Source organism: Leptonychotes weddellii, chromosome 1, assembly GCF_054177405.1.
Source record: "Leptonychotes weddellii isolate Sample4059 chromosome 1, ASM5417740v2, whole genome shotgun sequence".
NCBI classification, from domain to species: domain Eukaryota; kingdom Metazoa; phylum Chordata; class Mammalia; order Carnivora; family Phocidae; genus Leptonychotes; species Leptonychotes weddellii.
The window spans coordinates 94,361,740-94,388,559 of NC_138369.1; the positions used below are offsets into that span (position 1 = coordinate 94,361,740).

Consider the following 26,820-nt stretch of genomic DNA (forward strand, 5'->3'; position numbering starts at 1 on the left):
AAATTAAAACCACAATGTCTATGACTCCACCCACTGAAGGCTGATATTAAACAAAACCACACCAAATAACTAAAAATACAAAGTCCTGGCAAAGATTTGAAACACTCGGAACCCCCCCTGGTGGGAATGTTGCTGGCGGGAATGTAAAATAGCACACCCACTTTGAAAATCAGTTTGGCAGTTTCTTTTAATAAAGTTAAACACACTCACCATATGATAAAATGATCTTAATCATAGATAACTTCCCAAAAGAAATGAAAACCATTATCTACACACAGCCTCGTATACACGTTCATAGCAGCTTTATTTATAATAAAAAAACTGAAAATAACTCAAAGGTCCATCAATTAGTCAATGAATAAACAAACTGTGGTATAACCATACAAGGCAATACAACTAAATGATAAAAAAGCAACTAACTACGGACATATGCAAGAACATGAATATCTCTGAAGCATTAAGGAAAAGAAACTGGAGACAAAAGCCTAAACAGGATTCTCCATTTATTGGAAATTCTAGAAAAGGCAAAACTAGTGACAAAAATCAGATCTATGGTTGCCAATGAGTAGAAGTAGAAGCAGGGGACTGGCTGCAAAGGGGAACAAGGGAAACTTACGTGATGGGAATGTTCTAGATCAAGACTGTGGTGGTAGCAATTACATGACTTTATACATTTGACAAAATTCGCTGAATTATACACTTAAATTGGCAAATTTTACTACATATAAAAAATAACCTCAAAGCTTAAAAAGAAAAAGCATGGAAATACATCAAACATGTAACAGTGGTAACACGCTTTTCTTTGTTCAATTCCCAAATATTCTACAATGAGGGTATATTGTTTTAAAATCAGAAAAATGTCATTTAAACAATCAGCATATTATATAAGATTATACCACATGATCTTGACAATTACTTAAAAATATACACAAACTCAGCTAAAAGAGTGGAAGGAAATTTACGATTTACTTTGGGTGAGGGGGGTACTAAAATTCCTTCTAAAGCTTTTCAATAATCTCTACGTTTCAGGGTGGACTTTGTTTTAAAACTACAGTAGGAACAGAAAACTACTTGTCGTAATAGGTATAAATTTATCTAGAGCTTTTGCCCAAGTTAATGAATTAGGAAGCACTACATGTACTCACTTTTCAACGACACTTTTTTAAAGATTATTCACAGTGGTTTCTCTGTTTTTCCCCTTTTAAGTTTCTGTTTCAGGGTTGTTTTTTTTTTTGAGTTAGTCCAGGTATCACTAGAATGGTGAGGCAAACAGATTTTTTTTTTAATGTCTTATTCCTTAAAACTATAAATAACAAATAGTTCTTCGACCTGGAATAAATTTTCCACTCAGTATATACACTATTTTGTAAACAAAAGAAAAAACACAAATAGCACCTTCAATCAAGATTTCCATCCTGATCAGCTGTACAGAAGAACAGAAACTGGGGGTGACAGTGACTGCTTTAATCTCTTTCAATAGCTCATCCATTTAAACAATTCTTCAGGAATTTTCCTCATTCTTATGGAGATTAAATATTGGTTTGGGAACATGGAACCAATTAACTAATAATCCCCTCTCCCTTTTTTTAACAGATTCTTTAAATGTTATCTTCTAAGACCAGTTTGGCCTGCTGTGAATTTAAACTGGAGAGTAAAGGCAAGAAAACATATACACAAACATAAACACACTTACAGAGCAAATAGAACCTTATGGTCACCTTGAGTTTAGGGACAAAACCACAATATTGTGATAATGACTCAATACAAGAATTCAGTAAGAGATCACTTTTGGGAGACTAGCCAAGAGAATGGAGTTAGGACACACAGTACATACATTCAAAACCTTTAGAAGGCAAGGATAGGCTGACATACATTCCCAGAAATGGGAGCAGAACCTGAACCAGTGATGTCACACGGATCATCATAGCACTATCAATAAATCCCAGTCATTGTTTGATACTCTTCCTTCAGTTTCTCTGCATTTATTGGAAGGCACAAGAAAATGTTTATTTTTAAGGATGCAGCAGATGTTTTTCCTACATTTCTTTTTGCAGTATGTTCAGGACTACTACTCTAACACCTTTTGTCAGACATGTGGGTCAAACTGTTAGATCACAAAAGAAATGGTAGAGGGGCCCCCGGGTGGCTCAGTCGGTTAAGCGTCTGCCTTCGCCTCGGGTCATGATCCCAGAGTCCTGGGATGGAGCCCCGCATCAGGCTCCCTGCTCAGCGGGAAGCCTGCTTCTCCCCCTTGGCCTCCCCCCACCCCCCGCTTGTGATCTGTCAAATAAATAAATAAAATCTTAAAAAAAAAAAAAGGTAGAAACAGGCCTCAGCAAACACTCACTGATGCAGACTGTGTGTTTCAGTTAATATGCTTTCTGCCAAGTTAAACAAAATACACTACCCTAAAGTGGCTAACTCAATAAAGGAGGGTTTATTTGACCAAAATAAGTGCATGTGCAAGGCAGGTCTAGAATTGGATAATTCAGCAGCTCACTAGCATTATCACAAACTGGTGATTTACATTTTTCCACTGAGCCAACGTCATTATCCCCTGTAATCCTAAAACAGCTACAGCAGTGCCAGATTCCGACAAGACAATGTTCAAAGGAGAAAACTTCCTCCTCCAAGACTACCAGTGAAGAAAATCTTTCTCAGATGTCCCCTTGCAGATCTCTTGTCAGTTGCAATTGACAACACAGGTTTACATTCTGATGGCTCATCAGTTGTAAGGAGAGTTAAGACCATACATGATTGGCTTGGAACAATCTGATTCACCCTTGGGCAAGAGTCCAATATCCCTGGGCACCAGGCTACACAGAGGGGGAACACCTGAACAATCAAATGGGGAGGGACAAATGGCTGTTGGGATAGCATTCAATGGTATTTGTTAGTCTGATAAGGCTGAAAACACTAGCCTATCACTCACCAGCCCTAAAATCACACTAGCTTCTGTTGTCTGAGAGGGTAAAATGGGACTCAGCATGGAAATGAATGTAACATAATGGATTGTTATAAAAAAAAATAAAATTCAGGGACAAATAAAAACTAAGATTTAGTGAGTACATTCTATGTGCCAGATACTAGTGTATGCACTTTACATGTATCAACATTTTTAATCCTCACAACTGCTACCTGTATTTTACTGATAAATAAAAAACAGAGAAGCCATGTACCTTGCCCAAGGGAGCTGGTAAGTCACAGCTGAAGTTTGAACTTAGGTGGTCAAGTCTAGACTCACTTTCTCAATTGCTATATACTACGCTAATGTAAAAGGGGTACAAATACATTCTAAAAAGATTTAAAAAAAAATCAAGCCAAAGGATAGAGATGTAGAAACCGAGCCAAAAAGTTAGCTGAGATTTATACACTGTACATTTTATTAAACACTGGGCTCTATTACAACAAATTAATTTACTTCTGAGGGAAGTTTCATTTAAAAATGTGGTTGTGTTCAAATTCTTAACTTGACACTGCTTTTTGCCTAACCATTCCTTTTACTGGTTTCTATACTCAGTCACTATGGGCAGAAAGATTAACTTCTCATAACAGAACAAAGGAATTTCTCAAGTGGTACAACACTCAATATATATAAGAGCAGTCCTCCCAAAGTGTGGACATGACAACAGAAAATATGATCAGAGAACATATTGCTTTTTATGGTGTATTTATAATAGCTATAGATAACATTGTTAAATCATGCACATTACGTCTTTACTACCTACTAAAGGTTTCTACCTTACATACAGTAATTATTCATGTCCCATGGTTTGGCATCTAGCCAAAAATTAAACTATGATGGAAAATGGCTGTCAAATTTTCAGACCACCACAGAAAAGTTGTCAGCTGTAATATCCATCCTGGAATCGTGCTGGAAAGTTCCTGGGACTTGCTTTTTCCTGTGTTTTGATCAAGTCTATAATAGCTGACAGTACAGCACAGTCTCTGGATTTAGTGTCCTTCCAATCTACAGGATGGGGACTTTCGATCTTCTCTTGCAGAAGGATATCTAGTTCCTTTCTCAATTCCTAAGGTTGGAAAAATCGCGTATGTTAAACAAAGGCAGATATACTATTAAGCAATGTAATACATAAAAGTGACTTTAGCTGTTACAAAAAAATTTCGTAAGCTATTATACAAAAGACTGAAATATTTAGTGAGCAACTAAAGTATGGTTATGAGTAGCCAACTAAAGTGTAGTAAAGTTAAAAAAAATTCAAACTTCAATCACACTGAGCCATTTAGAATGGCTGATCTATAAACACCTCAAAAAACAATTTAGAAAAGCTATGCATAAATTTCTCAACACTGTTTGCTCTGCTGAAATAGAGCAAGAAATGTTTAATACAACAGACATAACACTTCGTACAAAAACCACGAGACCACATGCTAACTTGCATGCAGATTCAAAGACAATCATGTAAAGTCAGTCACCTTAACAAGATAGGCAATTCTTGCTGGAGACTGAAAGACAATCCATTCATCTACAGCTATAGTCTCCTGATCGTTATCCTTCTGGATGGAAATATCACCTCCAAAGAATAAGAGACAGTATGGAGAAACTTCTGTGCAGTCATATAGGTATATCTGTAATGAGAATTAAAGCAAATTAATACATTCACAAGTCTGCAAGGATTATTGCCACATTAATTCACTACCACCAGTACTGATCTATTCTTTCCTTCTAAATTAGGTATTATCCTACCAGTGTAACTACCGAGACTAATTTTGTAGACATACCATTTATTTTTTTAAAAGATTTTATTTATTTATTTATTTGAGAGAGAGAGGGAGAAGCAGGCTCCCCGCTGAGCAGGGAGCCCGACACAGGGTTCGATCCCAGGACCCTGGGATCATGACCTGAGCCGAAGGCAGACACTTAACCGACTGAGCTGCCCAGGCGCCCCGAAGATATACCACTTTAAACTGGCCAGTCTTCATTACTTCAGAGAACACAGGAGTTTTTATATTCTTGTTTCAATTCAAACAAGAGCACTATACTTTAAACAAAATATTTCCTGAGTAACAAAAAGAAAGCACTAATGTATCTGAAATTATTTATCTATACATGAACAGAATCTCAGTGTTCCAACCAGTACTTATAAGGCATACTGACATGTCCACAAAATTCTCTGTATGGTGTAAACTCCTATATACCCTAAAATGCCAGCATTTCTTGAAACCAGGCTCTGAAGGAAAACTATGCAAATCAAATAACCATCCCAGCTAATTAAAATACAAAGTCCATCATGACAGACATGCTACACATTAAAAGTATAGATTTGCTTAAAAACCTTACAATTCATGTCAGAAAAAAAAAATTTCAGAATAAATTTTATTTTTAATTGTGAAAAGTACACAACAGTAAAAATACAGCAAGACTGATGTTCAGATCCATAATTATTTTAAATATTCACTTACACTACTTGTTCTCATCTTCAGATGATAGATAAGCCAGTTGTAGTGAAATTCTGTTTGCTCCACATTAACAGATTTAGGATGAATAGCAACTAGTCCATCAGTTTTTGTGTAAACTTTGACCCTTTAAAAAAGTTAAAATGCAGTTTGTTTAAAAAAAAAAAAAAAAATTCTGGGAGATTCCAAACCAATCCCAGAATCTAAAAAAAAATTCCACAGATGAGGCCAGTTTATTTTTGTAATACAAATTTACAAATCTGTATTTGAGAACAAAACAATTTACCTCAATTTCTAGGAGTCTTTAATTAATATAACTGAGCAGGGAGATGTTTGATAGTTTATCTTTAAATAGTCAATGGTAATTACCTGTATTAAATGACAGCATAAAAGCTAGTAATCCATTAATCCTTCTTGCTTGTTTTTAAGAGCATCTTTTCTGTAGTTCTAGGAATTCATAAATGCTTCTAACCAAAATCATGAATCACGGTCATGAGTCATTATTGAGAATAAAATCAGGTTTAATAGCATCTCTGGCCTCTATCTTCTAGATGCTAATAGTACTGCCCCAGCTGTAACTACCACAAATGTCTCCAGACACAATCAAATAAAATGTCCCTTAGCAAGTAAAGTCATCCCAAAATGACTGTCCTAAAACAATGCCTGCACTTAGTCTACCTGAGATCTAGTACTTTGTCATGTTTATAATCATAGGGTATCCAAACCTTTTCATTTAATGTCAGCTAGAATTATTTTGTTACTCCACAGTAACTGTTTTATAAGCCTATGAGCTTAAATGCCATTATAATATGATATTATCAAATAATCTCCCCACTGCTATTGGACATCTATGTTCTTTACAATATAGCTTTTAAAAAAAGTGTAGAATTACTTCCTTAGGACACAGTGCTCAAATTAATATATTCACTTATGAATCCACTGAGCCACTATTTTAATGTCTTGATAACTGATTCTAATCTAGGGTGCCTTCTAAAAGGATGGTACCAAACTGAGGGTTCAGAGGGGAGGGGGGTGGGGGGATGGGTTAGCCTGGTGATGGGTATTAAAAGAGGGCACGTATTGAATGGAGCACTGGGTGTTATATGCAAACAATGAATCATGGAACACTACATCAAAAACTAATGATGTAATGTATGGTGATTAACATAAAAAAAAAAAAAAAGGATGGTACCAATTCACATACTACCAGTCATTTGAGACTTTTAGTTTCTCCGTTTCCTCAGTAGAATGAACTCACTTGGTAGGCAAAAACCATGCCTAACAGTCTGCAATTACTACTGAGACTGATTATTTGTGTGTGTGTGTATTTTAAAGTTATACCTTATTTTTCAAAATAGAGAAATCACAATTTCATCAAAAGAGGTAAATTACAAAATTATGTGTCTTAGAAGAAAAGAAATCCTAAAAAAATCTTCTCTAAGTAATGTCCATCCACCACTGATTTTTAATAGTTGGCTTACTTTCCTAGTATTTACCCTAGTATTATATTTTGCTAACATTTTTTGTGAATAATAGCTGATGCCAGATAATGTGCTGTGAAGGAAAGTGATGCCCGTGTTCAACAGTTTGCCTTCTCTTAAGTGATCAAAAGAAGAATATGAAAAGCTTAAGGAGAGAATCAAGTAATTGATAATAATCTTCAATGCTTACATTTTTCTTTTTTTACCCAAATTTAGTCGGATTTTAGCAACTTTGGGATATAAACCAGCACAGATGACGGCTTTAATTATCTTCTCATTATCTATTGAGGGTAGGAAGGTAGAGAAAAAAAAGTAAAATACAGATATAACAAACAATGGCAGCAAGCTAATTTTTACACAATTTTCTGCTTTACCTGAATTTATATTAGATTTTGGATCTTTAGGATTTCTACTGCTTACAAATCCAGCTCCAAGAAGATGCTCAGCAAATTGTCCTTTCATGTTATGCAGCATCTAGGGAGCAATGGTAACAAACAGAACTAGAATACCTTTCACAAAGATTTATAGGGGCTATAAAGCATATACTCATCAATAGCTGTAAGTTTTCCTTGCTTAACACTGGCAAAAATGTGATGTTTTTAGAGCAGAGGTTGCCAAAACCTGTTTTTGTCAATGAAGTTTTATGGGAACAAAGTCACACTCACTCATCTATTATCTACGGTTACTTTTATACTATAAAGGCAGAAGTGAGAGATCATATGGCCTATAAGCCTAAAATATTTACTGTCTGATTTTTTTTTACAGAAAAGGTTTGCCTGCTATAGGGAATAACGATGTTTAAGTACTGCTCCATTCTGCAAAAAAGATTCACTAATATAATTTTAAGTTATTCTCCACCCCATATTTTGGAAAAAAAAAAATTCAGAAAAGCATAATTAAATAACCAATATCCATATTTCTACTGCTGAGAATTAACTGCTGTTACATACTGGCACAAAGGCTTAAGGTCTGCTTTTTTGTTTTATTTTGAAGAAGAATCATAATTTGAATACAAATGATGCATGGCTCATTATAAAGAACACAAGTAATACAGAAAAGTACAAATGAATAAATTTCTCTAAAGTCAGTACTGTTAAATGTAACCATTAACTAAGTAAATAATACTGAAGACACTTACACATATTGACAGAAGAACTGGACAGAAATGCTATCCTACCAATGGGGTAACAGTATAAAAGCTGTTTTAATAGAAGTATTAAAATTAATTTTAGTTCAATTTTTGGGGGGTGCTGGGTAATTTTAGTTCAATTTAAAAAAAGTTAAATAGGAATAGAAGTTAAATTGATGAATCCTAAATTCTCACAATCACGTGATAATAAAGGATCCTTGTAAATTTAAAATAAGAGATTATGAAACATAAAGTTGGTCTTATTTAATTGTACATCCCTTTTATGAATTGTGTCTTAAGCTTCCTACTTAATTTCTCTTACACTGACTCTCTAGATGACCTCCTTTTTTTTTATCATTACTTTATACTGTTCAAGACCATAACCTTTATATTCTGTGTCTATAATTCCAATACTGTTTTGTATTCGTTCTATATTTAAACAGTATCAATGCACATCACTCACTGATTTAGCATGTACTCTCCATTCCTGAAATTCTTTTTGATTTCTCTCTTAATAGGCAGCATTTCACTGACAGTGAGTTCTTCAAGAACAGTTCATGGGTGTAGTATTTCAAGTGCTTTCTTGAATGCCTGGCCTATCTTTATAGTTGAATTAATATGCTGACTGGATATAATCTCTTGGATTCAGCCATCTTCTCATACTTGTAGTTCATTTTATTTTTTCTCTTTCAGGAAAATGTTCCTACACATATCTCTGAATAGATTACACTTGAATTTCCTATAGAGAGACATCTATTGTCTCTGATGGATCAGTCCTGTCTTCCTGTCTACAAGCTTTTTACTTACTGCTTTAAATTTTTTTCTTTTGCAGCTGAACCTACAAACTGTGATTATCTAGAGCCTTTCTTCTATGCAATACTTTAAAGGGACTTCCACTTTGCTCCCCGTGATTCTTTTGATCATCATGTCTTCTTAGGTCACCAGTCTTGTCATCCATTCTATTGGTTTATTTTCTTATCTTTGTTTTACTGAATTCAGATTCTTCTTAAACTGTTCCTTACTATGAAGGAGTTGTAAGGTATTTTCTTGTGAAGTATGTTGTGTTCCATTCTTTTTTCCCTTTGATTGTAGTCACTTTCAGAATTTTCTAACTCTTCATTTTGTTAATGTTTGAGCAGGTTTGATTAGATTTGCTAGACACTCTAGATTCTTGATTCTTTTACCCCCTTGTAGATCTGTTAAATGTCCAGTACCAGGGCTCATGCCACAGAGCTGGAATGTACATGAATAAGGCAAAGTGAGGAATTCCTATTCTTACACTTCTCCAATTCAGTGTAGAGTCTTAAGTCTGATGTGTATCTGTCCTATTTATTATCTTCTGTTTCACAAATACCTCCTATCTACTGTTTTCTCATGACACAAAACAGTTAAAGATAACCTACCCAAAAGTTAAGGTACAGATATTTAATATATTAAAATGTAAGATACTATTTGGTATTTTAAAATAAATCCTAGAAGTATTAATGAAAATTTTCAGGCTGAGTCATCAAAACAACAACTAGAGGGTAGGGGCAATTACACAAAATGATTACTTTGTATAATCATTTAACTTCATATGGCAAACTCACACAATTAACATTTTGCTACAGATCTAACTACACAAAATTGGTACACATATACTCTAACATATTTGGGAATCACTTCAAAACATACACCATTACCTGCAATGTGTTTGAAGACAAAAAATATTCCCAGCAATAGTCTTTTTCATATCTGAAACCACGTCGCCTAGCTTCTTCCCAGCCCTATGGGGCAAAGAAATAAAGAAAACTATTTATAGGGCGCCTGGGTGGCTCAGTCGTTAAGCGTCTGCCTTCGGCTCAGGTCATGATCCCAGGGTCCTGGGATCGAGTCCCACATCGGGCTCCCTGCTCTGCGGGAGGCCTGCTCCTCCCTCTCCCACTCCCCCTGCTTGTGTTCCTGCTCTCGCTATGTCTCTCTCTGTCAAATAAATAAATAAAATCTTTAAAAAAAAAAAAACAAAACAAAACAACTATTTATGTTGTTCCTCAAAGCAAAGATGCTTACTGGTTTGTCTTTATTTTGGTAATAATTTAATCTTTTGGTATTTCATTTTCTTTGTAAAAAAAATTCAATGAATTTTGAAATTTATAAACTAAACAAAAACAAAACACAAACTCCCCATGATTCTAGTTGTGAAGTGATAGTTATCAGTGAATTTCCAGACCCTTCTTCATATAAATAAGTTCTATGTAATATACTGTGTATTTTATACAAAATGTCAACATACATAGTATATAATAAACAAAAGAACACTCTGTCGGACAAATTCCAATGCTATTGCATATTTTTAACTTAACAAATAAATATATATACATTTTTAAATAGAGAAAAGAAGATGGGAAAAAGTTATTACTAGATGAACTCAAAGGAAAAAAATATTAACTTTCGCACAATATGTAGTACAAAACTGGATCTAGAACTACAGTAAAAAGATGCTATCTCTAAAAACCAAATTACATCTAAATTTTGCATAGATGGGTGATAAATATTTTCCTCAAATAAGCATGACTTTTGGAAGGAGAAACGGTCTCTCTAAATAATGTACATGATTATGATACTCTATCAAAATGTTAAATCCAAATAGTTATACTTTACTAATAAACAGAATGAGACCATCTTTCATGAAAGTCAGTAACACAAAGATACAAATGAATAATATCAAACAGATTTCTGAGATCAACTGTTCACTTGTTCTGTTGTTATCAAAACAGACTTTTTTCCCCAAAAGGGTAAATGTTCATGAACTACCAGAAAACTGAAAAATCATGTACAATTTTTTTGAATGTTCACCTAATTTTAAATACTTAGTAATTTAATCCTGATACCTATAATAAAACAGATTTTAAAAAGTGAGTATGTTCCTCTTCTATTATCAGCTTTTTACCTGAATGAACTATCACAATCTAGGACAAGTCATTTTTTACCTCAAATGCATTTACAACTGTCAGGTGGTCACTTTTAGTATCTTTTGCCAATTCTTTTCTTCTTGCATCTGCAATCTTTTCTTTGCCCTTCAGAAAGGAGGGGAAAAAAAAATAGATGAAGGCAACTGAAATTGCCTTGATGGTAAACACAGAAAGGCATTCTAATAAAAAGCTAATGAAAAATGATCTAAGCAACAACTATTCTGTGTATATAAAAATGCCTAGCCTTTTATTTGTAACTTTCTTACCAGTGGAATGACAAAGGGATCTTTGAAGCTGAGACTAGCAGCAATGGTGAGTACTGGATCTAAACAACAGAACAGAGCTCCGAAAAGAATCATTTTCCCAATGTGTGGCTCAACTGGTAATCGTGCTAAATGGACTCCAAGGGGTGTCAATTCTTCTTGTTTATCCAAAGCATTCTGTAAAGCAAGGATTTATGTTTAAATAGACATCATAAAGCATCACATTCAAAGCTATTCCAGTTTCCTTTAAAATAAATAAACAGCAGGAGAATCCTCACTCTCTTAGGCCCAAATGCCTTAATATTGTTCAATATCGTTTTATTCATCAAAACGTAAGTTCTGAGGTCAGCAAAGGTTAGACACTCAGATTAAAAAAAAAAAAAAAATCCACAACCCACTTTACTCTAAATGTTAGGAGAGAAATAAGAGAAATACCACATTAGCAAACCTTCAATCAAATAAAGAAAATCACCCATCAGACTTGTGGGAAAAAATAAAACAAAAAAAGAGACAACTATTATGTATTTGGAATATATAATGCAGAGCCTTGCTTCTAGTAGTTTAAGAGACATCAGACAGGAAGGCAAGAAATAATGGGCATATCAAGAACACTGAAAAATGGGGTTAGACTACTGCTCTGATTACCTAGGTAATTTGGTCCAATCATCCCACTGAGCATAGCTAGAAAAGCTGCTTGAAGACACTGAAGAGTTAAAAAAAGAAGTACAAGAATTATAAATCTAGAATTTGGGGGAAAAAAGAAGTCCAGGGAAGTGAGCCCAGCATTGGGGCTTCTTTTCCTGGCAGAAGCAACAGAAATCCTCTCTGGAGATTATCACCATCCCAGGCTTCAAATTTGTATCTACTGCAAAATTCTGTAAATACAACATCCAGTATACAATTAAAACAACTAGGTATACAAGAAGATATCAACAAAAAATAAAAAAATAAGAACTAGGTATCCCATTAGACACAGACTTCTACTTAACATTTATGGCAGAAATAACCTTAATCTTACAAAATCTCTTTCAGAGAATAGAAAAACAAAAAATATATAATGCTCCCAACTTGTTTTTTTGTACCTGGCATAATATTGGTACCAAATGTGACAGGGACATTTGGAGAAAGGAACACTACTGAATAATCTTATGCACGAGATAACAAAGCAAAATAATGGCAAACTGAATCCCAGCAAGTCAGATCTGTTTGAGGAATGAAAGTTGGTTTAACATTTGAAAAATCTATGTAACCCAATACATTACAAATTAAGCAAGAAAAAAAGCATATCATAATCTTATCAGAGGCAGAAAAGGGATTTGACAATATCAATTATCCATGCATGATAAAAATTAAGAAACTTCCTTATTTTGATAATTTCCACAAAAAAAATCTTCAATAAACATGCTCAACAAACTGTTGACAGCTTTCCCTTTAAGAAGAGGAACACAAGAATGCACACTATCATACCACTTCTGCTCCATATTGTACTAAGGGTCCTAGATCACTGGAAAAGGATATATAAAACTGTATTTATGGGGCGCCTGGGTGGCTCAGTCGGTTAAGCATCCAACTGTTGATCTCAGCTCAGGTCTTAATCTCAGGCTCATGAGTTTGAGCCCTGCACTGGGTTCCACGCTGGGAATGGAGCCTACTTAAAAACAAACTGTATTTATAGATGTAACTGTGTATGCAGAAAAAAATCTACATATAATTATCAGAATAAGTGGGTTTTAGTGATTGAATACAAGATCAACATTCAAAAACCAATTTCAGTGGCACCTGGGTGGCTCAGCTGGTTAAGTGCCCGATTCTTGATTTCAGCCTAGGTCATGATCTCAGTCAGGGTTGTGAGATCAAGCCCCACGTTGGGCTCTGCTTGAGATTCTCTCTCTCCCTCTCCTTCTGCCCTTCCCTCTATGTGTGCACGCGTGAACTCTTTCTCTCAAATAAATAAATAAATAAATCTTTAAAAACAAAACAAAAACCAGTTTCATTTCTGTGTATCAGAGTCATAAGAAAATGAAAAACCTGTTATGGCAGAATCCAAAAATACCACTGAGAAATGAATCTTTAGATTTTTTTTTTGTTGTTGTTATTTGAGAGAGAGAGAATGAGAGACAGAGAGCATGAGAGGGAGGAGGGTCAGAGGGAGAAGCAGACTCCCTGCCGAGCAGGGAGCCCGATGCGGGACTCGATCCCGGGACTCCAGGATCATGACCTGAGCCGAAAGCAGCCACTTAACCAACTGAGCCACCCAGGCGCCCCGAGAAATGAATCTTTAAAAAGCTCTCATAAAACCCTTACACAGAAATACCAAAATACCCAGAGAGATGAAATACCTTAACAAATGGGATAAATCATGTTTCTTTGGTAAGACTCAATACTTTTAATTAAGGCAGCATGGAATTGGTTCAACAAAGACATACAAGAGCACTAAAGCAGAACAGAGTCTACAAATCCACAGACACTAGATCTAGGACAAAAGCTGTAGAACAAAGAAGAAAGGATGAACTTTTCCATAAATAGCATTTAGTCAAGTGATCTACATATATAAAAATTTGGAATCCTACCTTACCAAACACACACATACAAATTAATTGCAGATGGATTAAATATCTAAATGTGAAAGACTAAACAATAAAGTTAAATATATCTTTATGACTCTGGGGTAAGGACTTACTAACATAAGAAAATGTATGTGACTACATTAAAATTAGAAATTTATCAAAGCACTATTAAAAAGTAAAAATATAGACACATGCAATACACAGCTGTCAAAGGCTCAGATCAAGAGTACACAAGAAGTATAAAATGAACTCCTTACAACCTAACAGAAAAACAGGCATCAATAGTTTATAAAAGAGGCTATCCAAATGGGCAATAAACCTATGAAAAGCTGTCTGCAAATTCATTATGATAATGCAAATTAGAACTACCACAAATTAGAACTACTGCAAACCTATCAGCATCCTCAGAATAAAAGATTCAAGGGCTGTGCAGCTTCAGAGCAATGAGGACTCTCACCTACCACTGGCACTGGTAGAATTTAGTGGTTCAACAACTTTGGAAAACTGTTATCTACCAAAGTTGATATATATATTTATATGTATATAAATACACACCTTGAGAGTCAGTGAATTCACTCTTAAATATATGCCCATGAAAATATATAAATATGTGCACCAAGAAAGTGAATACTGAAGATTACTCATACCAGCATTATATGCAATAGCCTCAAACTGGAAATAAGCAAAATGTCTTTCAGTAGTCATATAATAAAACATGGTAAAGAACTGAAATTGAATAAATTTTAGTTAAAAGCAATTATGCAGATGAATTTCACAATATTAAGTGAAAGAATCCAGAACCCTGCTCTGCCCTTCAAAAACATCCCTTATATCCTGTGTGAGTTCATATAAAGTTCATGAAATAGACCAAATTAAACTAAGCTCTTTATAGAAATGGACACTTATATGGTAAAACCATCAAGAAAAACATGCAAGAGATTACCATTAAGGTCATGATAGAGATGTTATCTCTGGGACTGAGGGACAGTGGAGTGACTGGGAAAGGGTAGGATGGGGACCTTTTAGGATATTGGGAATGTTGTTACTTCTTTAAAATGTAGGCTTCACACCAGCAGAAGGAAATAAAGATTAGAACAGAAATAAATGATACAGAAACTAAAAAAAACCCAGTAGAACAGATCAATGAAACCAGGAGCTGGTTCTTTGAAAAAATTAATAAAATTGATAAACTTCTAGCCAGGCTTATCAAAAAGAAAAAAGGCCCAAATAAATAAAGTCACAAATGAGAGAAAAGAAATAACTGCTATTATAGAAATACAAACTACTGCAAGAAGTTATTATGAAAAACTGTATGTCAACAGATTGCACAACCAGGAAAAAAATGGATAAATTCCTAGAAATATATAAATTTACCAAAACTGAAACAGAAAACTCTAAGAGACCAATAATCAGCAAAGAAACTGAATCAGTAATAAGAAATCTCCCAACAAACCAAAGTGCAGGACCAGATGGTTACACAGGCGAATTTTTTAAAAAAAGTTAATACCTATTCTCAAACTATTCCAAAAAATAGAAAAGGAAAAATACCAAATTCATTCTATGAGACCAGCATTACGCTGATACCAAAGCCAGATAAAGACTCCACTAAAAAAGAGAACTATAAGGACAATATCCCTGATGAACATGGATGCAAAAATTCTCAGTAAATTACTAGCAAAGCAAATTCAACAATACTTTCAAAGAATCATTCACCACGATCAAGTAGGATTTACTCCTGGGTTGCCAAGGTGGTTCAATATTTGCAAATCAATCAACATGATACACCACATTAATAAAAGAATTTTAAAACCATATGATCATTTCAACAGATGCAGAAAAAAACACTTGACAAAATACAACATCATGATAAAAATCCTCAACAAAGTAGCGTTAAGAGAGAACATACCTCAACATAATAAAGGCCATATATGAAAATCTCACAGCTAATATCCTAAAAGGGGAAAAACAGAGCTTTTCCTCTACCTTCAGGAACAAATCACAAATGTCCACTTTCACCACTGTTATTCAACATAGTACGGGAATTCCTAGCCTCAGCAATCAGACAACAACAAAAAATAAAAGGCATCCAAATCGGCAGGAAGAAGTCAAACTTTCATTATTCGCAGATGACATGATACTCTTTACAGAAAACCCAAGACTCCACCCAAAAACTGCTAGAACTGATAAATGAATTCAGTAAAGCTGCAGGATACAAAATCAACATATAGAAATCTGTTGCATTTCTATACACCAATAATGAAGCAGCAGAAAGAGAAATTAAGGAATCAATTCCATTTACAACTCCACCAAAAATAAGATACCTAGGAATAAACCTAACCAAAGAGGTAAAAGATCTATACTCTGAAAACTATAAAAAGCTTATGAAAAAAATTGAAGATGACACAAAGAAATGGAAAAATATTCCATGCTCATGGATTGGAAGAAAAAATATTGTTAAAATATTTGTATTACCCAAAGCTATCTATACATTTAATGCAATCCCTATCAAAATAACAAGAGCATTTTGCACAGAGCTAGAACAAACAATTCTAAAATTTGTAGGGAACCACAAAAGACCCAAAGCAATCTTGAAAAAGAAAAGCAAAGCTGGAGGCATCACAATTCCAGACTTCAAGCTATAAAACAAAGCTGTGGTGATCAAGACAGTATGATACTGGCATAAAAACAGACACACTGATCAAGGGATCAGAACACAAAATCCAGAAATGAACCCGCAACTATATGGTCAACTGATCTTTGACAAAGCAGAAAAGAATATCCAATGGGAAAAAGTCTCTTCAACAAACTGTGTTGGGAAAACTGGACAGCAACATGCAAAAGAATGAAACTGGACCACTTTATTACACCATACACAAAAATAAATTCAAAATGGATTAAAGACCTAAATGTGAGACAGGAAACCTTAAAAATCCCAGATGAGAACACAGGTAGTAACTCCTTGGACATCAGCTGTAGCAATTCCTTACTAAATATGTCTCTTGAGGCAAGGGAAACAAAAGCAAAAATAAACTATTGGGACTTCATCAAAATAAAAAGCTTCTACATAGCAAAGAAAACAATCAACAAAACTAAAAGGCAACCTTTGGAGTGGGAAAAGATATTTGCAAATTACATATCTGATAAAGGGTTAGTATCCAAAATACATAAATAACATAAAACACAACATCCTCCCAAAAATAATTAAAAAATGGGCAGAACACATGAATAGACATTTTTTTTCCCAAGAAGACATACAGATGGCCAACAGACACATGCAAAGATGCTCAACATCACTCATCATCAGGAAAATACAAATCAAAACTACATTGACATTATCACCTCACACCTGTCAGAATGGCTAAAATCAACAATAAAAGAAACAAAAGGTGTTGGTGAGCATGTGGAGAAAGGGGAACCCTCAATGCACTGTTGGTGGGAATGCCAAATGGTGCAGCCACTCTGGAAACCAGTATGGAGGTTCCTCAAAAGTTAAAAATAGACCTACCCTACAATCCAGCCACCGCACTACTACGTATTTACCCCAAAATACAAAAATATGAATTCAAAGGGATACATGGACTGCCCTCCAATGTTTATAGCACTATCTACAATAGCCAAAATACAAAAGCAGCCCAAGTGTCCACTGACTGATGAATGGATAAAGAAGATATGGTATATATATCGAATGGAATATTACTCGGCCATAAAAAAAGAACAAAATCTTGTCATTTGCAACAACATGGATGGAGCTAGAAAGTACTATGCTAAGTGAAATAAGTCAGAGAAACACAAGTACCATAGGATTTCACTTATATGTGGAATTTTAAGAAACAGACCATAGAACGTACAGAAAAAAAGAGAGAGGCAAACCAAGAAACAGACTCTTAACTATAGAGAACAGATGGTTACTAGAGGGGAGGTGGGTGGGGGGATGGGTTAAACAGGTGAATGGGATTAGAGTGCACTTGTGATGAGCATCGGTGTTGTATGGAAGTGCTGAATCACTATATTGTACACCTGAAGCTAGTATTAAACTGTATATTAACTAACTGGAATTTAACTAAACTTAAAAACAAAATGCAGGCTTCAGACCCTACTGTTGGCAAGGATTTGCTGGCCTCTATATGAGATTCTGTTGTCTGCAAACGGCTGAGACTGGCTCTTCAATTCAGCTCAGAGAGAGGAAGTCATCTACTCAGGCTTCAGAGTCCAGCTATCCTCTCTCTGGTTGTCCATCTCTACCATAAATAGTTAAGTTGATTCTCTGATTGCCACCTAGCTCTATTCTACTAGATAAAAAAGCAGCAAAGCCCTATTAGATAAAAGCCTGGAGGGGAAGACAGTGGTAAAACTGTACTCACAACCTCACTAAATCTAATACAAATTCCAACAAGATAATTTACAATGCTTTTTTATTTACACAACTTTATTATGTCAAAAGCTACTACAACGTTCTGATATGGCCCAAATTCTCAAAATTAACTGTGGATGGCTTAAATAAAACTGAAATATGTAAAGTACATCTTCAGCAACCTCTAACATAGTACTAGTCAACAGAACTTGTAGCAATGACTGAAATGTTCTATTTCTGTGCAGTCCAATGTGATACCCACCAGCCACATGTGCTTACTGAGCATCTGAAATGTACAAGTATGACTAGAGATAATGAATTTGTAATTTACTTCAAAATTTAAATTGTCACATGTGGCTAGTGGCTACCCTACTGGACAGCACAGCTTGAACCACTTTCTCTCTACTCTGAGCATTACCTCACAGTGCCCTTCTCCTCACTCTGGGCACTAACTCACAGCCAGTCCTGTGACTCTTCTCAACACAGTCTTATGCAGGGATGGCTACCAACTCAGTAACTTGCCTAGGACACTGAAACTAGTTTCTCAAAACACTGACTTCATAAAAAGAAACTAAAACAAGACAAAACAAAAAAACTCTAAGAATAAAACGACAGGCAGGGGAATATAAGGCACCTGTTCATGTTCTTTCAAAAATACAAGAGTTGCCTTTATAAGATGTTCATACTGTCATTAAATTACTTGAATTTGACAAAAGCTCTAAAAACATTACGGTTAATCAGAAGAGTCAATAAACCAACCAGATTCATTTGAAGAATACAAATGAAGACAAAGACCAGTAAATTGAAAGATTTCAAGATTTTATGTAATTTTAAAACAAGCCTATAATAAAAAAAATTATGTGGAAAGGGCCCAGAATGATAAAACTATCACAAAGGTATCATTTTATATCTAATTCACATTTCATACACTGAGCTGAACAGCCAAAGAGTAAATCAAATTTGGCATTATGTATTCATTGGTCTACCTTGCAGTAACGAGAGTAAATTTTTTAATCAGGTGGCTTATGTGCACTAATATTATAAATCTACGTTAGAATTTTTAAAAATAAAATAAAATTTACCAGTTCCATCAGGTGTTTTATGGAAAGTGACACTGCTTCATCTGACGGTGGATCCATTAACCTACTCAGAAAATAAGCAATTCCACCTAGCCTTAAAATCTGGGGGAAGACAAATATAATTAAACATATATATATTGACATTAACAGTTTAGTCCTGCCTGTCAATCACTTGAATAAAGCATCAAACCCACACATTATTTTCAAGTTACTACTTTCTATCACTCACCAACTCTATATTGATGGGAAAAGTAGCTGGTTAAAATCTCAAAAATTAAGTTGATTACCAATTATCTTCAAAATAAGAAGGTTAACTGTATCAAAATATATAGAAGATGGTGAAAACTGGTGAGTAGTTTATGATGAAGGATAACACCTTATGATGTAGTAACAGTACATATAGCTAACATTTACTGAACACTTAATATATGCCAGGCACTGTTCTTAGAATTTTATAAAAGCTTAATTTAAATAACTTGCCAACTAACAGAACTAGCTTGTTAGGGGAGGAGCTGGGATTCAAACATAGGCAGTATGGCTCTAGAGCGTACATGATAAAAATGTGGTTAGTAAACATTTGAAGGAAGTTTAAAAACTGTTTACTAACACAAAAAAGACAAATGCATGGTAATAATTCTTCCTCACAGATTAATACACTACTTTCTTCTATACTAATGTTGAAAATTACAACCCTACCCTCCATTTACTTCCTTAATTCTCCCACCTAATTTACCTTTATCTGTAAACAAAGTTCTTCCAAAGGAGTTCTTAAAATTTCTGGCAGTTGATAGTCATCCAGAAGGGTTGCTCTAAGACCATTATACAGATGATAGCAATGACCTGGTTGAACTCTTTAAAAATAAATAAATAAAAAAGAGCATTACTAATGACTTTTTAGAACTCCAGAGAAAATAGGAAGCTCCAGGGAAAGTAACCAATATCTATTTCATGTAAGCTACACCATCACTAACTTATTTCCTTTTTATTAATCATATATTCTTTCTCCACATCTGTTTTTGAATAACCCTAGATCCACTATCCCTATGTACTAGTTTTAAGAAATAGAAGATTTCCTCCCCAAACAATAATCTGGTTCCCTGTTTCTAACTTACAGCTGCCAGGCTGCTATACTTAGTAACAGCAGTCTACTTAGGTTTACTTCTATATGCCTTGTGACCATGTAACAAATCCTAGCATTATGTTAACCTATGTTATTTAAAAAGCTTTTAAATGAACGCCTGGGTGGCTCAGTTGGTTAAGCGACTGCCTTCAGCACAGGTCATGATCCTGGCGTCCCTGGATCAAGTCCCGCATTGGGCTCCCTGCTCAGCAGGGAGTCTGCTTCTCCCTCTGACCCTCCCCCCTCTCATGCTCTATCTCATTCTCTCTCAAATAAATAAATAAAATCTTAAAAAAAAAAAAAAGCTTTTAAGTATGTGCTATATATAGTGAACTTTCAAAGGGATGCTGGAAATTTTTTAATTGTTAATTTTTTCTTTAGTGATGTGAATGGACGATGCTAAGGACAGATGCACAGAGGTGCAGGTATTCATACATTTTCACGCAGAATAAATATTTCTATGAGATCTTGCTGCTACAGAATGGGGAGGCTCTTTTCCTATAGGGATAAAAATAAATTCCAAAAATCTTAGCTATTTCTGTCACAAGTCTACAAAGACCCATCATCTATTAATATAACATGTCCGCAGAAACTAAGAATGCCCCCACTGATGGCCCTGTAATACAGTTTGCCCTGGCCTTCAAAATAATTATTGATCAGGCTTTGCTAAAGGAATCTACATCTATAGACCCTACAAGGAATTATTTTCCATTTGAATTAAAACACTGTAATTCTATAGTTAACTTCTACCAAGCTAGTGGGAAATGAAAATTTAGATGAAATACAATACTTCGTTTACTTTATTTCTCTAATTGTTTTAAGGATCAAACCTAAGGGTAGTATGTTTACTATTCATATATAAAAGTGTACCAAATGGTGAATACTTCTTGAATCAGTATCCAGTGGTGGTAAGCCTGCATGAGAAAACCTTAGTCTTGGTGGATCCCGAAATCAAGTTATCCCCCAATAGCTGATAAGAAGAGTACAATTCTTAGAATAAGTCATGACTTTGCATCAAGAGCACCAACTGTATAATCTAATAAACTGTCTCCAAGCTATGATGGATAATCTGCAAAGATTACAGCAAGTGAGTCAGAGCTTTACTACGTATAAATGTAAAACAAAGCACTGATAAAATTATCTGTAAAGTTTTCTTTCAATTCTCCTTTCCTTACTTAAGTCAACAGCTGAAGATTGACAGAAATCTTTTTGTTATACCTGTAAGAGGCAAAAGAAAAACTCTCTTCTACAATTCCAGACATGATTCTACCACTCATATGAATAAGGGTATAAAAATACTGTGAAGTATGCATTAAGATGAACAATAAGTGCAATTATTTGTGTTAAAGGCAAATCATTTTTCCTACCATTAAAAGAGATGCTTTTATTTCTTACGCTACCACCACATCAAAGAGGTAAAGGTATGTTACTTGGGTTTTCACTGGTAACTAATAATGAAAAACCAGTATAGCTGTAAAGTACAGGATTAGGAGCCCAGACTGGAGCCAGATTGTCTGGGTTCAAATCTTGAATCTGCTACTTACACAGCTGTGTGACTTTTAATTTCTTTAGGCCTTAATTTCCATACCCTTAAAATGGGGACAATACCCTACCTCATTGCATTTGTAGTGAGGATTAAGCAAGTTAATACATACAAAGTGGTTAAGAAGATAACATGACATTCAAATATTATTACTAGTTATCATGATTATTAGTAATATGTGCTTTTAAAAGAAGAACAGAAACAAAATTATACATAACAGAATAAGAATAAAGAATATTAATTTTAATTAACTATATTGAAGAAATTAAAAGTAGAAAAATCATGAAATAGAAAATTGGGTAGGTATTTCTCCAAAGAAACTATGATTAAAACAGCTTTCAGACAAAGATTCCATCTTACCGTCCAGCTCGACCTTTCCTTTGTTTGGCATTAGCTTTACTAACCCACTCGGCAGACATTGTACTGATGTTGTTTTGTGTGTCGAAGTGTGTTTCTTTTATTTTTCCTCCATCTATCACATAAACTACATCATCTATGGTAATGCTGTTTGGAAAATAGATGTATGAACTATTAAAAATACATCAAAAGCACATAAAACGTCTAACAGGGCCTACAGATACGGATTTTAAAGAATTTTTTATTGACCAAACTGCACCATTATTCCCACATTTACCAACACTGCAGGAATTGAGCATCTAATTGTATAAACAGCATCAGGAGCTGCAGTGGCAGCCAATTCTACAGACCACAAGAAGAATTTATCTGCCCACAGTCAAACTTCACAGCTTACTTGAGGACTTTTTGTACCCAGCTCTGTGGGTCCCAGGGACAGGGTTTAATATCAGCTTCCACAGAAAAATCTGTCTCAACGACTGTATAGACAAATTAATACCTCCAAGGGAATATAAGAAATTTTAAAGGCTATTCACAACTGATTATCAAACAACACGACCCCCAATCAGAAAAAGGCAAAAAACCAAAATTGATCTCACTCCCACGCTTCTTAAGGCTTTAAAAAAAAAGACACTAAAAAGGCTGTTTGTAAAGAGGGCTGAACCATTATAGGATTAAAAAACAAAACCAAAAACCTATGCTCAATGCCATGACTAAATTAAAATACCTTTATGTAAAGAAATTATGAAGTATCTTTTGGAGAGAAAAGAGTGTAAAGGTATGTCAATAATTTATGGGGCTCAAAACTAATACAATCATAAGTAGTTGATATTTACCTAGTCTCTGCAATATTCGTAGCAATTACTATTTTCCGAACACCAGGAGGAGTTCTTTTAAATACCTGTAAGAATAAATAAATTAAAACCCCCAAAGTAATTAATTTCTAATACATTTTTGCAATTAGAACAATTACTTCTACCTACAGATACTGTTCATTTTTAGCATTCTGTGTTCATTCATTTACATCTGCATCTAATATGTATAGATATATTTTATAGGTACATATCATTTTCAGTACTATAAAATTCCCTTTTGGTAAAACAAACTAATTCTCCCAGATTTTGGAACCTTATCACAAATAAGATTTCAAATGAAACATGATTATTTGAATTTACAGAATCTTTTTTTAACAAAAGCTGAAAAGTATAAATGTCTTTTTGTGTAGTCAAACTTTTGAGAGAGAGTTTAGTTTAGCAATAAGAATTACGAATTATCCAAAACTATATGGGTAAGGAAGGGCACCAAACAACCAGGCCAATGCCAAACTCAACAGAATGCATGTCTGGTTGTACCACTGTATATTAGCTTTTGAAATCAGACTGAACTAAAAAAAATAAATCTTCAAATGCTGGAATCCTACAAACAGCAACCTTCACAAAGCCAGCCAAGTAGAAGACATATAGTCAAGTACCACTTGGCTATTAATGCAAAGAAATGCATAAATTTGTCTCATTTATAAAAATGATATTCAAGAGAAAATGTTTTCCAATCTAGTCATGTAATCTCTAGCAAAGGAATACATAATTTGCTATTACAGTGTCAGAGAGGAAGCACTTCCACTTTGGATACTTTTCTGTCTGGTCTTTGGCAGGCGAGAATGTCTGGTCTTTGGAATTAAGAATCTTCTCTCTTTACTCTTGTCTTCTTTTAGGTATGCACTCTGTATCTCATTAAACTGGCTAAGCCTTAGTTAGACTATGGTATCAGCAGAAAAGATAATAAAAGTGCCTCAATAAAAATGTCTTGTTACATTTTTTTTGAGAGAGAGAGAAAGAGGAGGGAGAGAGAGAGCACACGAGCGCACACACACATGCACGCACGCACGTGCTCAACAGAGGGGAGAGAGAGAATCTCAAGCAGCCTCTATGCTCAGTGCAGAGCCCAAGGCTCAGGGCAGAACCCGCCATGGGGCTTGATCTCACAACACCAAGATCATGACCTGAGTCCAAATCAAGAGGCAGGCGCCTGACTGAGCAACCCAGCCGCCCCTGTCTTGATATATTCTTAGAAAAGAAGTGGAAAAAGTAGAAGGGAAGACAGACAGATTTTCTTCTGATCCATCTCATTCTACCTGGGCCTACAAACACTGCAGTCCAGAAAACTATCTTGCCTTTGAGAATGCAGTGTTCATCTAACTGGGGATATCCCTGAATGTGACAAAGACAAAACATTCAAAATCATAACAGCGTATTACTGATAAAACAGGAAATCTCATACCTACAAATATACTAACTGTTAAATCAAAATCTCAAACATCAAGCTGTAGTATGTCACAGATAACTGAAACCCAAACAAGTTATCGGTGAAACCAATCTTTAAACTTTCCCTAATGTTGATAAAACTAATATTTGTTAATTACCCTCAGTTATTCAAGTTTCTGTGCAATTATCCCCTGAAGACTCATTTGCAAAGGTTCTCAAAGAAGTACTTTTTTATATATGGATTACTACTTGAAAATTCACCTTCAAAAAAATAGAAGAAAATAAAACACACAATAAGCAGCCCTTAAAGCTTTCCTCAATTTGAAAGACAGAGAGGGAATAAATTTAAGAACATACCTGTGTCTGGTTAACTGTAGGCATCAGTGAATGTAGGGGTATAATAAGAAACCTGTCTGAAAATTTAAAAAGAAAATTAAACTTTAAGATAAATTATTGCAGAAAAGCTCCAGCATACAGACATGGAACAATGAGTTGAGATGCTAAGCCATATAATTTTTAATTTATATTCCTATGTATAATCAGAGCAACTTTATTCTTTTTATTTTCTTCTTTCCTTAGTGCTCCAGCAAGTTCTTGCTCACATTTTACTGTCCATTTATTGCACATTGATAAGCATATTCCCCAAATTCCTAAAGAATGCTTAAAGTTAGAAGCAATCTTCAAATTATGCTAGAAAAACATCACTAAAACTCCATTCCCATCACTTAACTGAAGACCAAAAAATTTTGCTTTAATATGAATATAAGTTTGTAGACTCTGGGTGATCCTCACTATTTTAATTAACAGAGAACATGTCATTTTTTATAGCATATTACTTATGAAATTACCATGTCCATTTTTATGCTAAAGAAATAATAGAAACAGCACTGGTTAAATATAATACATTCCAAAAGTGACCCAACATTTTTAAACATAATTTCATAGAAATGTAAGAAATCATATTCCTACTTTTTTAAGTTTCAAAATGAAATAGCTCAGGCCATTCATGGTTATTAGCAAATAGGGAGAAAGTCTGGTGTAGTATCAGTGGTGGAAATGAGGGAGTGTTAAGGAAGAAAGGGTAGATTTCATGTTTAGCTATGGTTACCAAAAAAAGGCAACCTCACTTAAATCTCTAGCAAGTGTCCAAATGACTCAAGATAGCTACATGTCCCCAGAAAAAAACTACTGTTATTCAAAGGAGATACGATGTCTCCAGACTCTAGGACCCTATGAGTAAGGGTTACAAATTTTAAAAAGTAGCAAAGAGTGGCCAAGCAAGTGACACTGATAAAAAGAATGCTCTCAATTACTTATCTCTGACACAATATGAAATACATCAACTCAATCAATACTCAAGCCAAAAATATTTCTCAAACTGGATTAAGCCTTAAGATGTAACTTCCAGTTTATAAAAAGCACAGGTAAGAAAGGATCAAATGAAATGACACTGTAAGGATTCAGATTCAGACAAATCTAGAAAGTCTAGGTAGACCTAGTCTTTTCCACAAGTCATTACCATGGGGAAAGTGAAGAGGGTATGAAAGTGATTATCTAGGGTAAAAGATTTATCTGGTTTCCATTTTTCTGTAGTGTGAACAAGCTAGCTATAAAAGACACTTTCCAGGGAAAATCTGATTATAGACTGGATTATTAGATGATGTTTTAAGAGTTAGGGATTTTCATATAGAAAATTGTGGTTATATAGAAAATTGTCTTTATTTTTAGAGATGCATGTATTTTTTGGGATAACATGATAGCTGCAATTTACTTTAAAAAGGAAAAAAATCAGATCACAAAAATAATGGCTGCACAGAAGTCAATGGAGTATGATGTGCATCGTGATTCTCTACTTTTCTGTAAGTTTAAAATGTTTCATTACAAGTTAAAAAAATTAGCAGCCAGGTAAAACAATGAAAGTAAAAATAATTCTGTTGAAGACTATAACTGGGATAAACACAGTTTATAGTGCTGATATTGTGCAACTATAGTAGTCAGTGGGAACAAAGTCTACACTCTTTGAAGAAATAAGAAAGCTGGTAAGCATTCGGTAAATTGAGTTTCAAGATTTACCTTTCAGTTGGTATAGAGTTAGACCAATTTTTTGCCCCTTCTACAATGGCTAACACAGTATAAGTGATTATTAAGCCTAAATTTTAAAAAATATAACGAGAAAAAAACATTCTTGTTAAACTTTGGGAAGATCTTCTTTAAAAGGAATTGAGCTGGTAGTCAAAGTATAAATACCTCCTTCCTTGAGAATAATTAAATTAGAAAGTTAATAAAGTCAATTACAATAAACT

General features: G+C 34.5%; 1 protein-coding gene across 2 annotated transcripts in view; it reads right to left on the reverse strand.

Annotated features, from left to right (window-relative positions):
* Positions 1-285: 285 nt before the first annotated feature.
* Positions 286-26,820, reverse strand: part of DHX36 (DEAH-box helicase 36) — a 50,987-nt gene continuing 24,452 nt past the window's right edge. Inside the window, exons 13-25 of one of the 2 annotated variants that reach the window (XM_006741860.3) lie at positions 24,875-24,930; positions 23,093-23,157; positions 22,263-22,406; positions 19,973-20,090; positions 19,243-19,341; positions 11,246-11,419; positions 10,998-11,084; positions 9,711-9,794; positions 7,274-7,373; positions 7,090-7,180; positions 5,425-5,545; positions 4,438-4,590; positions 286-4,031 (exon numbers count right to left, since the gene is read on the reverse strand). In XM_006741860.3, the coding sequence (XP_006741923.1) occupies positions 3,846-4,031; positions 4,438-4,590; positions 5,425-5,545; positions 7,090-7,180; positions 7,274-7,373; positions 9,711-9,794; positions 10,998-11,084; positions 11,246-11,419; positions 19,243-19,341; positions 19,973-20,090; positions 22,263-22,406; positions 23,093-23,157; positions 24,875-24,930 (1,478 nt within the window). In that variant the 3' untranslated portion in view covers positions 286-3,845. The remainder of the gene's footprint in view (positions 4,032-4,437; positions 4,591-5,424; positions 5,546-7,089; positions 7,181-7,273; positions 7,374-9,710; positions 9,795-10,997; positions 11,085-11,245; positions 11,420-19,242; positions 19,342-19,972; positions 20,091-22,262; positions 22,407-23,092; positions 23,158-24,874; positions 24,931-26,820) is intronic. The other variant, XM_081828109.1, reaches the window with a different exon arrangement.